Here is an 11708-nt window from a genome sequence, read left to right on the forward strand (position 1 = left end):
ATTACACTTTGTAACTTAAGTAAAACCTACCCCCAATAACTTAGCTATACTTGAATTTTCCGTCAAGCCTTCAAGTCTAAAATGCTTTTCTCACGTTTTCTTAACTTCTGTGTATTTACACCAAGCAGCAGGCATTGCTAGTAGAGCGTCTATTACACAAAAGGAGAGCTTCAAGATGGCGCAGGCAATATTTGAGGTGCTCGAAGGTAGTAATATTCCTTTTATTGTTGCATAACCATAAACACAGTCGCGCATTTGAGGATATTTTTGATAAATATATTTTGTGGTTTTTATGGAAATCAGAAAAACATGTCTGAATCTCAGTTAGACGTTTATTATTGTAGAGAACAGAAAAACTCTGAAAGTGTAAGTGTAAACAACCAAGCAGATATGAAATATTTTCCCGTTTTTATTCCAGCCATTTTCTATCAGACATCCTATTGTGGGTGCGCAGTTTGAGGCGATATTCGTTTCTCTTGCTGTCCTTTTAAACTGCAACACGCTGTCACAAGTCTACTAAGTTGTTTCAAGCTTCGATTTTAGGCCTGATGTGTTTAGGATTTCATATTAACATTGAACCCATGTACAACTTGTAATCAGAGTACAAAACCTCAGTGGTTGGAGACGTAAACACATAGAAAGCTGAACATTTTGCAGAAATGATGTTTTCTTTGCACAACTAAATCATTTTTAACTCTAGAACCTGTTCACATTTTTTTCACATCATAACCGATTTCATGTGATGGAAAAAGTAGTGCATAAGTGTAACTGAAGTGTTATGGAAAATGATACACTGTTTTTTATTTTATTTCTTAAGAATAATAACAATAATAATAATAATTAAAAAAAAACTCTGAAAAATATGGCGTACATTTGTATTCTGACTGCCTTACTCAGATACCCCTAAATAAAATGTGCAACCAACTGCTTTCAGAATTGCCTGATTAGTAAGTAGAGGATCAAAACTACTGCTCGATATGTCAGAATGCACATCATATTATGAAAAGAACTACTTTTGTCACAGTGACCTGATCTCCATCTATATCTTCCTCAGGCATGGACAACCAGACTGTGCTGGCAGTCCAGTCACTGCTGGATGGTCAAGGTGGAGTTCCTGACCCAAACAGCCAAAATGTCTCTGCGACGCCAGCCATCCAGCCCATGGGTACGTGAGATCACTCACAGGGTTCCTGCACAGTCTGGAATAATATGGAAAAATTACAGTTTAATATGGGAAAAATACACACAAACTTTAAAAACTTTATTTCTTATTCCATTTTTTTCTAAGCCAGAAAAAAAAAAAATCTAAATTTCTTCTTATGTGAGCTCTTGCATTATTTGGATGATGACCTTAATTTTTAGTTTCAAGAAAACTCGAGTTTTGGTCAGAAAATTTTAAAATGTAAACACAAAAAGGCAATTTCACAGATTTGTGGCCTCCAAATCTTTTTATTTGTATGTTTTGAATTGAATTCAAAGCTGGACTGGGTTTAATTTGGATACTTTTACAAACATTAATATAATCGATTAAAAGTCCTGTCCACATTTACCATGTTTTCTAAATTCTAACTGATCAAAGATTATACAGATGCAAAAAAACAGAAGAGTGGAATTGGAAGGGAGGTTGAGCACTGTGTGTAAAAAAGACAGTTAAACTTAAATGGACAATCTGTATCTAAATGTTAAAAAATGTTGTAAAAAAATTCTGGAAAATACCTTTGTAAATGATTTTTCCCCTAACTCTGCAGATTATGTTCTTTTCTTTTAAGAAAGACAGTTTGGGAGAAATATATTGATAATGGCATAGTAATGCAATTTTGCCATTTTAAAGACTAATAAACTTAAATTTTGTAAATAACATTCCATACAGGGAGATATTTTAAATATCCAAAGTAAAGCACAACAAACAAAATCAATAAATAAAATATAGATAAAAATAACACAACAGAAACCATAAATAAAGTGAATTGTGAAGTGTCTGTAAACAAATTTGCCCTTCAAAAAATATAAATCATCAGAATGGAAATCATTGGGTGATTAATTGATTAACTGCTTGTTGCATGGAACTCAGGAAGGAGTTACTACAAATGTCCCATTAGATCAGGAGAACACGTGCAGGAATTCACTGCTTGGAGTGATGAACCAGTTTGTATGAAATATTCTGTTTGCTCTCGTTTTCATCTGCAGTCATCCATCAAGCAGGAATTTTTTTCCCACTAATAATAACCGGACTGGTTGTTTTTAATCATCCTGCAGACGACGAAGACGTGTTCCTGTGTGGGAAGTGTAAGAAACAGTTCAACTCTCTGCCTGGCTTCATGACGCACAAGAGGGAGCAGTGCCAGTCTGGCGCCCCCTCCCTGTCCACCGTATCCCTGGCCTCCACCAACGCCTACGCTCCGGTCCCGTCAATCGGCTCCGTACCCCAAACTGCCGCCAACAGACAGGTGAGGACAGAGCGGGGTGTACTGTAACTGGAACGATGTGTTTTGGTCAGTTGTGATCAATACTGAGCTTTGTGGCAACAGACATTCCAGCTGAGTTCTACTTAATATAAATAATAAGTATGTGGGAAAAGGATCTGTGATGCTGTAGGCCCGTTTCCTTTTTGTTAAGGAATATCAGTGGAAACTAAGAGATTGCAGAGCATACGAATGCCTCAAATCTGATTGCCTACTCACTTTGCTTGCAGCAATCCCTTCTCCTGAGCAAGTATGTGTTGACAGTGGAGGGGAACAATTCTCTTGTTATTGTTGTTTTAAAAATAAAGATACTTGGAAAAAATAGATATTATTATTTATTATTATTTAAATATATATTAGCTCCAAATTTGGATTCTTTCAGACTCATTTATTAATAGATTTGAGACCGATTAATATTTGATGTGACTAATACTGTACATCAGTGCTGTAATCTGGCCCAGTGGTTTTTAAAGTATTAAAGTAGTGCCCTCGGAAAAATGGCAGATATAAAAAAATGTCAAGTTAAAAAGTTGAGTCTAATACATTTTTAATCAGAAAATGTTAATATTTCTTTAATATTAAAATCTAATCTGCTTTTCAATCATAACTGCAAAATATAAGTTAAAGTAATTTATTGTAATGTTATTTGCCATGTTCATCTTTCTGATCGTCTGCCAGTCAAATTTATCAAGCTAGCATGAAATCAGAAGGTCTGATGTAGCATTTATGCTAAACGAAGGTAATAATTATTGAACAGAGAATAAAAATGAGTAGAAACCCAGAAGTTTTAAAGTTGGTGTTTCTCTACATATTTAATGGCACAAAAAGAAAATGGTTCTTAGCTAATGCTAGCCGAGAAGCTAATGGTATTTGGATACGCTAATTATCAAATCTGCAACAAAATGCTAAAAAACTACTAAAAGCTATCTGTAGTTGTTTAAATTCCTTCTATCCTGCTCGGCCATCAGGTATCCACCTATATAACAGTCCCTCCGTCTCCTCTGACTCACACTCTGGTGCAAGGCAACGTGCTGGTCAGCGACGACGTCCTCATGTCGGCCATCTCCGCCTTCACCTCCATCGACCAGCCCATGGCCGCCATGCAGACGCCCATACAGGTACATCCAGGAGCGGCCGCTGCTTTGCTCCGACTGAAACACATTCTTCAGATGTTTTGCTGTTATTGCAGAGCAACCTGAGCATGCACACAGCGGGGGTATCGTATCTTCAGCACCATCACCACCACCACCACCATCAGCAGCATCAGCAGCAGGCTTCCCACCCTCTGCCCTCCAGCCAGGCACCGCCCCCCGCTCTGCCAGCTGGGCAGCCCACCCAGCAGCCCCTCTCCTCCCAGGTGCCAGTGAGCCACAGCAACTCGGTGGTGCAGGTGTACAGCACGATGCCCCACATGGCAGGCCCTGCTGCTGCCGCAGCGGCTGCTGGTGCTGGCGGTGCAGCAGAGATCCATACGTTAGGCCTGCCAGCTTTCCACCCTGTTCAGGTGAGTTCCTCCACCTCTCTGATTCCTGCTGCGGTTCTCAATATCTCAGACACCATCCAGTTCCAGTTCCCATGTTTCTTACTTGTTTCCTTCTCACTGGGTGCCTGGCCAGTGCGTGGAGGGCCAGTCGTTCAGCAGCAGTCCTGTCTACAGCCCCGGGAAGCAGGGCAGCAAAGCAAAGAGCTGCAGCCACATGGGCAGCATGGCGGAGCTGAGCGACTTCGAAAAGGTCATCATACCCAAACAGCCCCGGAGCAGCAAGAAGACAACGGACGGAGCAGCAGGTGATGGCTTACTAGAGTCACGTTTTGTCACTTAACAACTACTTTATGTATGCAAAGATGGGGAGAGTAACCAAAATGTGGATTCAAGTAAGAGTGTCACTACTTCAACATATTTTTACTCAATTAAAAGTAACAAGTAACAATCCAAGAAATTTTTTCACTTTTTTTCCAAGTGAACAAAAGTATTTTTTGAAAAATTTACTGAAGTACAGAGTAACTGATCAGAACATCAATTAATAATTAAGAACTACATCAGAAGATGGACCAAAATATAAAGTTATGTGGTAATTTTGGTATTTTAAGAATCAAAATGAAAATAATTTATATAAATAACATAATTAAAATAAACTGTTTTCCAGATCAGTTTATGTCAATATAAAACTGATGGAACTTTAATAAAAAACTGCAGGTGTGTGTGGTGAATGTTTATTTAAAAGGAGTTTGTTCTTAATTTTTGTGACGTTCCTTACAGTGGTAGAGAATCCAGACATCTTACCCAATTAAGAGCACAGATATTTTATAAGAAAATTAGTAAAGAGTATAAAGTACAGCAGAGTAAAAATACTACTAGACGTAAATTGTTTCCAAACATTTCAAAAAGCTACTCGAGTAAATGTAACTGAGTAAATGTAACTAGTTGCTACAATATGGAGCACTGTTTGTTTTAGCAGGCATCAATCGAAGACTTTGATTGACTGTGAATGTATATTACTGTGATTTTACTGGTTTTCCAGCCACCAGAGTGTTTTTAAAGACATGTGATAATGAAATCAGTCACTCATATTCACACACATTCACACACATTTCGCATACCCCTTCACATGTCGATGATGTGTGAATGCGTGTGAATGCAGCTGTGGTTGTAGCCACAGCTGCAGTAATGTTTGTGTTTAGCTGTGAAGTGAAGGAAATGATGCCTGGTTTTCTAGAGTTTTTGCAAATCATTGATTTATTTGTTTTCAGCTGATTTCCCTCTTTTTAACACTTCATTGTTCACAAGGGGAAATTAAATCTTCACATCAACTCTTTCTGTTCAGGATCAGACCGGAGGTGTCGACTTCACATGTTAGGTTATAAAACATTCAAGGGTTTGTAGTGTTAGTGGGGCCGCCTCTGGCAGACAGCTGGAGATACAGCTTGGGCCAAATATAATTGTGCTGCGGGCCAAATTGGGTTGCAGGGCCATAGTTTGATACCCACAACTTAAACCCTCTAAAATGCTCTGTAACATGACAGTGGCTCAAAATATACCAGTAAACCCGCCAGTGAAAGGAAACATGGACAGCTACAAGAAGATATTCAGTCAAAAGTGTAAGACTAGATTAGGCCGGTCACCATAACAAATGTATACTTATCTAATTCTAAATTGTCCCAGAAATTATTGTGATAAATTATATTTTTGTTTTCAGATCATTTTTAAGTAATATATTGTTAATGGCATAATAATGTAAGTTTGCCCTCTCAAAGACTATTGAACTGGAAGACATTTTAATTATTAAAATTAAATCACAACTACTAAAAAACCCCGCAAACAACCGAAACCATGAAGAAAATAGATTATGAAGTCTCTATTAACAAAATTACACTTAATAAAATATTAATCAGAATGGAAATGATCAAGAGCTTAATTTATTAAGCAATTCATTGATTTATTGCTTACTGAGATAAATTATTACGACAGGTTTGGAAAAGGCAAAAGTTAAGTCCCCCTAACTTTTGCCTTTTTCCACAGATAAAAAAAAAATCACATGAACATTTTGTAAAAAGGAACTGAATACTAAATATTCAGTTCCAATATGTGTACAAGTTACAGATAAATCACAATCTGCCTCAAATATTACTGGAATAAACAATCAACCATTCAAGGTATTGATGCAAAGCAGAAGTGCCAATCAAGTTGAAAAAGTCTGGACTACGATGCTGATTATGATATATACATATATATATATATTGTCTATTTTAGATTCATACATTTTATTATTAATTATTTATTTTATCATTATTGGAGCCTTGCAACAACATTTTACTCAAAATGTAGATTTTAAATGACAGTAAAGTCTATAATTCTAGTTCTAGGTTTCTCTCCTCAGCAGATCACCTGAAGGGAAAAGGTCCGAAGCTGAAGTGTAATTTCTGCGATAAGTTTTTCTCCAAAAACTTTGACCTCCAGCAGCACATCAGAAGGTGAGCAGCATAACGTGGACTTCACCCACCAACTGACTCCAGTGTCGATGGAGACCAATTGGTCTGTTTTCTGCCTGCAGCCACACAGGAGAGAAACCGTTCCAGTGCATCGTCTGTGGGCGGGCCTTCGCCCAGAAGTCCAATGTGAAGAAACACATGCAGACTCACAAGGTGGACTGTCTGTTTTTGTTTTTCTAGAGGTGAATTTTAAGATGGTTGAAGTAAATACGTAAATGTGCAGAAAAAAAACAAAATGATTCTACATGGGAATCACAGTTCTTCGGCCTGGAATTCAGTTCAAAATGGTCAAATCGATTTGAATCTGCTTAATGTTTTGTAAAATTGTTTTTTATTCATTTTTTTATATTTTTGTATTTAAAGCCAGGCAGTTAAGATCATAATAGAATTGTTTTGAATAAATGTTGTATTTGTTTCATCTTGTCAGTCACATAATTTGAACTCTTGACCGTTTGAAAAGAAAAACTGGTTTCTGAATTAAATATTGTATCTGAACCCTAAAAATTGGAATCAACTCAAATCACAAAACACAGAGATTCACATCTGTATGAACGAGCGCCCCCTGCTGCCCTGACTGTCCAGGTGTGGCCGATGACCGTGGCAAACACCGTGTCTCGGCTGCCAATTACTGTGAAGGTGGTTCCCGTTTCATTCATTGAGGAAGAACGGATGGCGGAGCGGCAGAAACAAGGCAACATGGACCGAGACCAGATTCAAGCAGAACCAGAGCCGGTCCAAACGGGTGAGCTTCAATTTCAGGACAAAAAAACTAACTCCAGATTCACAACCTGTACAGTGAGCTCACTTCCTGTTTACAGAGGAACCAGGGGAGGAGGCAGCGACAGAGGCTGAACCCGGTCTGACAGCCAGCCGAGGGGAAGACGCCCAGGATGGTCTCACTCGCTCAATGTCCGACCAGAACCAGCAGGGCGGCGCTCAAACCAAGCAGATTGTTGTGATAGACAGCTCCTACCAGTGCCAGTTCTGCACCTGCAAGTTCAAGACCTACTTCCAACTCAAGTCTCACCTGACCCAGCATAAAGGCGAGCAGGTGAGGCAGGAGAAAATAATTTCTTTATTTTTTTTGTCCCTTGTCAAATTATATAAACCTTTTGGAAATATCATGAATAAGGCTACAAACCTTTGTAAACTGTAGATCCACATTACCTGTGTAGAGTCTGATGCATCTGGAGATAATTACAGCAAATGTAAAGAGGTTTTGGGAAATAAAATCCCTCGGTGTTTATCTTTGGCACAGGTTGGCACCTTCTACAAGACTGGTTATTTCTGTGTTTTGATAGAAGTATAAAATCACACACATGAACAAGGAATGCAAAAGACACACATTTTTGTACAATAATCTTAACATACTCAAAAAGGAGTAGGAAGAAGTAAGAAACTTATGAACTCCTACCCCATAAACTCATACAATATTTTCAGATGGACCCTCATTATTTAAAAAAATGTAAGCAAATGACATAGGTCAATTAATTTTACATGTGTAAAATGGCTTGTTTTTGATTTTATTTTTATTGAATTATAACAAAGCAATAAGAACATTTTATATTTGACTCTAATTTAAGTCTATACTTTGGAAATCCAGTGTAAAACAAAAAGCAATTTCAACAAATTTAGGCACATTTTATTGAAAAAAATTAAAACTACCAAAATCTGTACATTTTTGGCACCATCAGAGTTCCCTACAATGTCTTTTTGATTAAGTGTTCCTGGTCACTAAGGTCTGACCTGCAGCTTCTAGCCGAGAGTCTGACATTTCCATGGTTACCAAATATGTCTATATCTATGCTGAGGGAGGTTCAGTAATGATGGAACAAAGTTAAAATCCATTCCTTGTTCAGAGGTTTGGGGCGAAACAAGCAGAGAGAAATGTTTTGTTTTTCTGTTTTAGCAGCTGAAGCCTGAAGAAATCTCATTGAAGATCACATTAAAAAGTATAGAAATTGAGTTAAAGTGAAGAAATTTAGTTTGCTTTTTAATCTTTTGTACAAGTTCCAGTAATGGGGATTGAGAAGATTGGGACTAAAGTTGTGTCAGACATGCAGCCGCTCTTACTGCTTGCTGTGTGTTTCCCTGCAGGTGTACAAGTGTGTGTTGAAGAGCTGCTCCCAGACCTTCCAGAAGCTTGACCACTTCCTGGAACACATCCGGACGCACCAGGAGCAGCTGACGTACCGCTGCCACCTCTGCAGCAAGGTCTTCCCCTCCCTGTTTGAGCTGGGAGTCCACCAGTACTCCCACTGCTTCTGCCCACAGCAGAACACCCGCAAGGAGACGAGCGTGTTCAGGTCAGGACAGCCACTCCTCCTGCAGGATGTTCCTTCTGACACATCAGCTTCAGTAAACATGTAGAAGAAATGTCTGTGTATCAATCTATATCTAGTTTTCTACTATATTTAAAAATCCCCCTCCGACTTTTTTCTTTAGTCCAAATACAACAGAAAACCCCCAAAGCATTTCCTTTACATGCAGTGTTTAGTTTTTACTAGAGTGTCTCTGTGTGTCACTGCAGGTGTGTGAAATGTCAGAGCAGATATTCAACCCAGGAAGCTCTGGAGCAACACCTGCTGACCGCCTCCCACAGCTTCCCTTGCCCTCACTGTCAGAAGGTACGCCTCTCACCATCATGCTGCACATATCTAAGGCTCAGAGTGATACAATAGTTGCTCATGTTTGGACAAGAGAGAAAATCAGGAGCAGCAACGTTTTTTAAACACCATTTCATTCTGAGTCTGGAGTTCCTTATTATGTCACTAGGTGTTGCTATAGTGATTAAAGCTACTCTTGATCTTTTAACACCAAAGTCTCTCACTTTTAGCTGAAAATGTCTGGATAAGCTCTGATCTGCTTGCCGTCTCTCTGTTCATCATCAGGTCTTCCCATGTGAGAGATACTTCCGGCGCCACTTGCCCACTCATGGCGTTGGAGGAAGATTTAAGTGTCAGATCTGCAAGAAGGCCTTCAAGACTGAGCACTACCTCAAGCTGCACACTCGCATTCACTCAGGTCTGAAATTTAACGAAGGTTTTTTCCAACTCAGATCTAAAATGTGCAGTTTCACTTTGTAGTGTTAAGTCAGGGAACTTGTGTGAACCTTGAATCCAACAAAAGATGAGTTTTATTCCGTTTCCAGGTGAGAAACCGTACAAGTGTTCCCTCTGTGAGGCGACGTTCAACAGAAAGGACAAAGTGAAGAGACACATGCTGATCCACGAGCCTTTTAAGAAATACAAGTGTCCCTTCAGGTGAGGCTCCTGAAGGATGACGAGTAAAAAAGTTCCTAACTTCTTCCCCTGACCCGAATTATGTAATTATAGCTCAAATACTTTAATGTTTTTACACATTTTTGCATCTATTCTCCCTTATTTCCTTTTTCAGGACACATGTGGGCTGCACCAAAGAATTCAACAGACCAGACAAACTGAAAGCCCACATCCTGTCACATTCTGGTGAGAAAACGACGGTCCATCTGTCTGAAGATCTTCCTAGTTTACATAAACAAGCTTCTGGCACAATTCTGCTAGGATATCTGACCACTCTTCTTACCACATTGGGTTGAGTCCATTTATCAGGAACTGATTGCTTTCCAGACGTTGCTTTAGTCTTTGTGGTCAAACAGCTCATCTTTGTCTCATCTGGGGTTCAAAATTCAATCGAGCTCGAAGTGTTGAGTCCATATATTTTGTAATGATCAAACATGAAGCTTGTTGTGTGGCTGTGGTGGAACCATCAATGGTTGGAACCACTAATTAGAAAATTAGCTACAGTAACCCTAAAGCACTAAACTATCAGCATGGTATTTAGAGGAAGCTAAGTGCAATAAGCTTTTTCAAAGTTACCAAAAATAGTAAATGGAAAATTTAGTTCCACAGTAGTGAAAGTGTGTCCACCAATGCATGACATAAAACCAAATATTAGTGCAGATATAAATACTTCTTTGACCTCATATTAATATTGTTTAATAAAAGAATATTACAGGTTCCTACAGGTTTTACCAACTCAAATTTAAGATGCTTTAAGACCATTATGAATGGAATTTACTTAGCTGGATGAAGTTTGGTGATGAAATTTGCACTTTCTAAAATTAAATTAATATCCATAATGACCATATTAAAGCCCAACTTACTTTTTAAAAATGAATTTAAGACATTTTAAGGGCTTTATTTTAGATAGATGAATTTAAGACTCTTTATAGTTATGCAGACACCCTGAGAAAATCTACATTAAATTCAAACCTGTGCCCTTTATTCTTGGTGTTAAAGTTGTCAAAAGTTGATTGTGTAAATTTCTCATATATTCTAGAATTTTTTTTGGCATTTGCTCTTTTTGTAACCAGCTCTCCTCTCTGCCAGGTATCAAACCCTACAAGTGTCTGTTCTGTCAGAAGGCGTTCAGCCGCAGGGCTCACATGCTGGAGCATCAGCAGTCCCACACAGACAACTACAGGTTCAGGTGCTCTACATGTAACAAGGGGTTCACCAGGCAGAGCTACTACAGAGACCACAAATGTCCCACAGTGGGAGACAGGACAGGAGCAGAGGAGAGGACAGAGGAGAATGAGGAGGCCGATGAGGCTGCAGGAGCATCGGCGGTTGAGGAGCAGGAAGGAGAGCGCAACGGGAGGAGAAGCAGGTTCACGAGGATTTCCAAACGCTTGCAGACTAATGGAGAGGAGGCAGAGGAAGAGGACGGCTCCGATGGAGACCAGGAGATAGGAGAAACTCAGCCAGGGGACGAAGAGGGGACCAATGGAGGCCACCATGCTGCCATGGCTACCACCGAGGGACAGACTGAGAGAGGGGCAGAGGAACATGGTGGCATGGAAACCAGTGACGAGCTGCAGACACAGACTGGGACCAACGCCCACAACAGTTCACAGAGGCAGCCATGTTTGTAGTCCAAACCTGCCTCTTTGTTTAAGCTGTTTCCTGTACTGGAAAATCAGAATATTTGTTTTATATTAAAACAGTTCCATTGTTCAGATGTTTTATGATCATTTCCCCCAGAGTTTTGTATAGAACATAATTAAAATTAACTCATGCCAGTATTTCAGCCTTCAGGTTTTTTTTTGTTTTTTTTAAAAACACATTTACCTTCACCAGAACACCAAAAACAGAATGTTTTGAGTTCATTTATTAACGTGACAATTCCTATGTTACACATCTTTCATGTACATAAGCAGTTAGAGAGAAAAGAAAATAGAGCATTGCCTTAAACTTCTTATTTAAAATCTTTAGA

The 11708-nt window shown here is 39.1% G+C and overlaps 1 protein-coding gene across 2 annotated transcripts; it reads left to right on the forward strand.

Annotated features, from left to right (window-relative positions):
- Positions 1 to 150: 150 nt before the first annotated feature.
- Positions 151 to 11525, forward strand: znf341 (zinc finger protein 341). Of its 2 annotated transcripts, none has more exons than XM_032568571.1 (16): positions 151 to 206; positions 1055 to 1165; positions 2257 to 2447; positions 3431 to 3580; positions 3652 to 3966; positions 4079 to 4250; positions 6341 to 6434; positions 6515 to 6605; positions 7035 to 7194; positions 7271 to 7503; positions 8550 to 8758; positions 8983 to 9079; positions 9344 to 9476; positions 9604 to 9715; positions 9849 to 9919; positions 10823 to 11525. In XM_032568571.1, exons 1-16 carry the CDS (start codon positions 176 to 178, stop codon positions 11365 to 11367), a joined length of 2715 nt encoding a protein of 904 aa, XP_032424462.1. In that variant the 5' UTR covers positions 151 to 175; the 3' UTR covers positions 11368 to 11525. The 2 variants fall into 2 exon arrangements, with proteins under 2 accessions (XP_032424462.1, XP_032424469.1); XM_032568578.1 differs by having other exon boundaries at positions 6344 to 6434.
- The last annotated feature ends 183 nt before the right edge of the window (positions 11526 to 11708 follow it).

The sequence above is a fragment of the Xiphophorus hellerii genome, chromosome 1 (assembly GCF_003331165.1).
Source record: "Xiphophorus hellerii strain 12219 chromosome 1, Xiphophorus_hellerii-4.1, whole genome shotgun sequence".
In the NCBI taxonomy this organism is placed as follows: Eukaryota; Metazoa; Chordata; class Actinopteri; order Cyprinodontiformes; family Poeciliidae; genus Xiphophorus; species Xiphophorus hellerii.

Bases quoted from the DNA above. Each gene is read 5' to 3' on its own strand.
- znf341 (XM_032568571.1), top strand. From the start codon at position 176: ATGGCGCAGGCAATATTTGAGGTGCTCGAAG. The intron at 6,435-6,514 runs GTGAGCAGCATA...TTCTGCCTGCAG, and splicing joins CTCCAGCAGCACATCAGAAG to CCACACAGGAGAGAAACCGT. The intron at 7,504-8,549 runs GTGAGGCAGGAG...GTTTCCCTGCAG, and splicing joins CCCAGCATAAAGGCGAGCAG to GTGTACAAGTGTGTGTTGAA.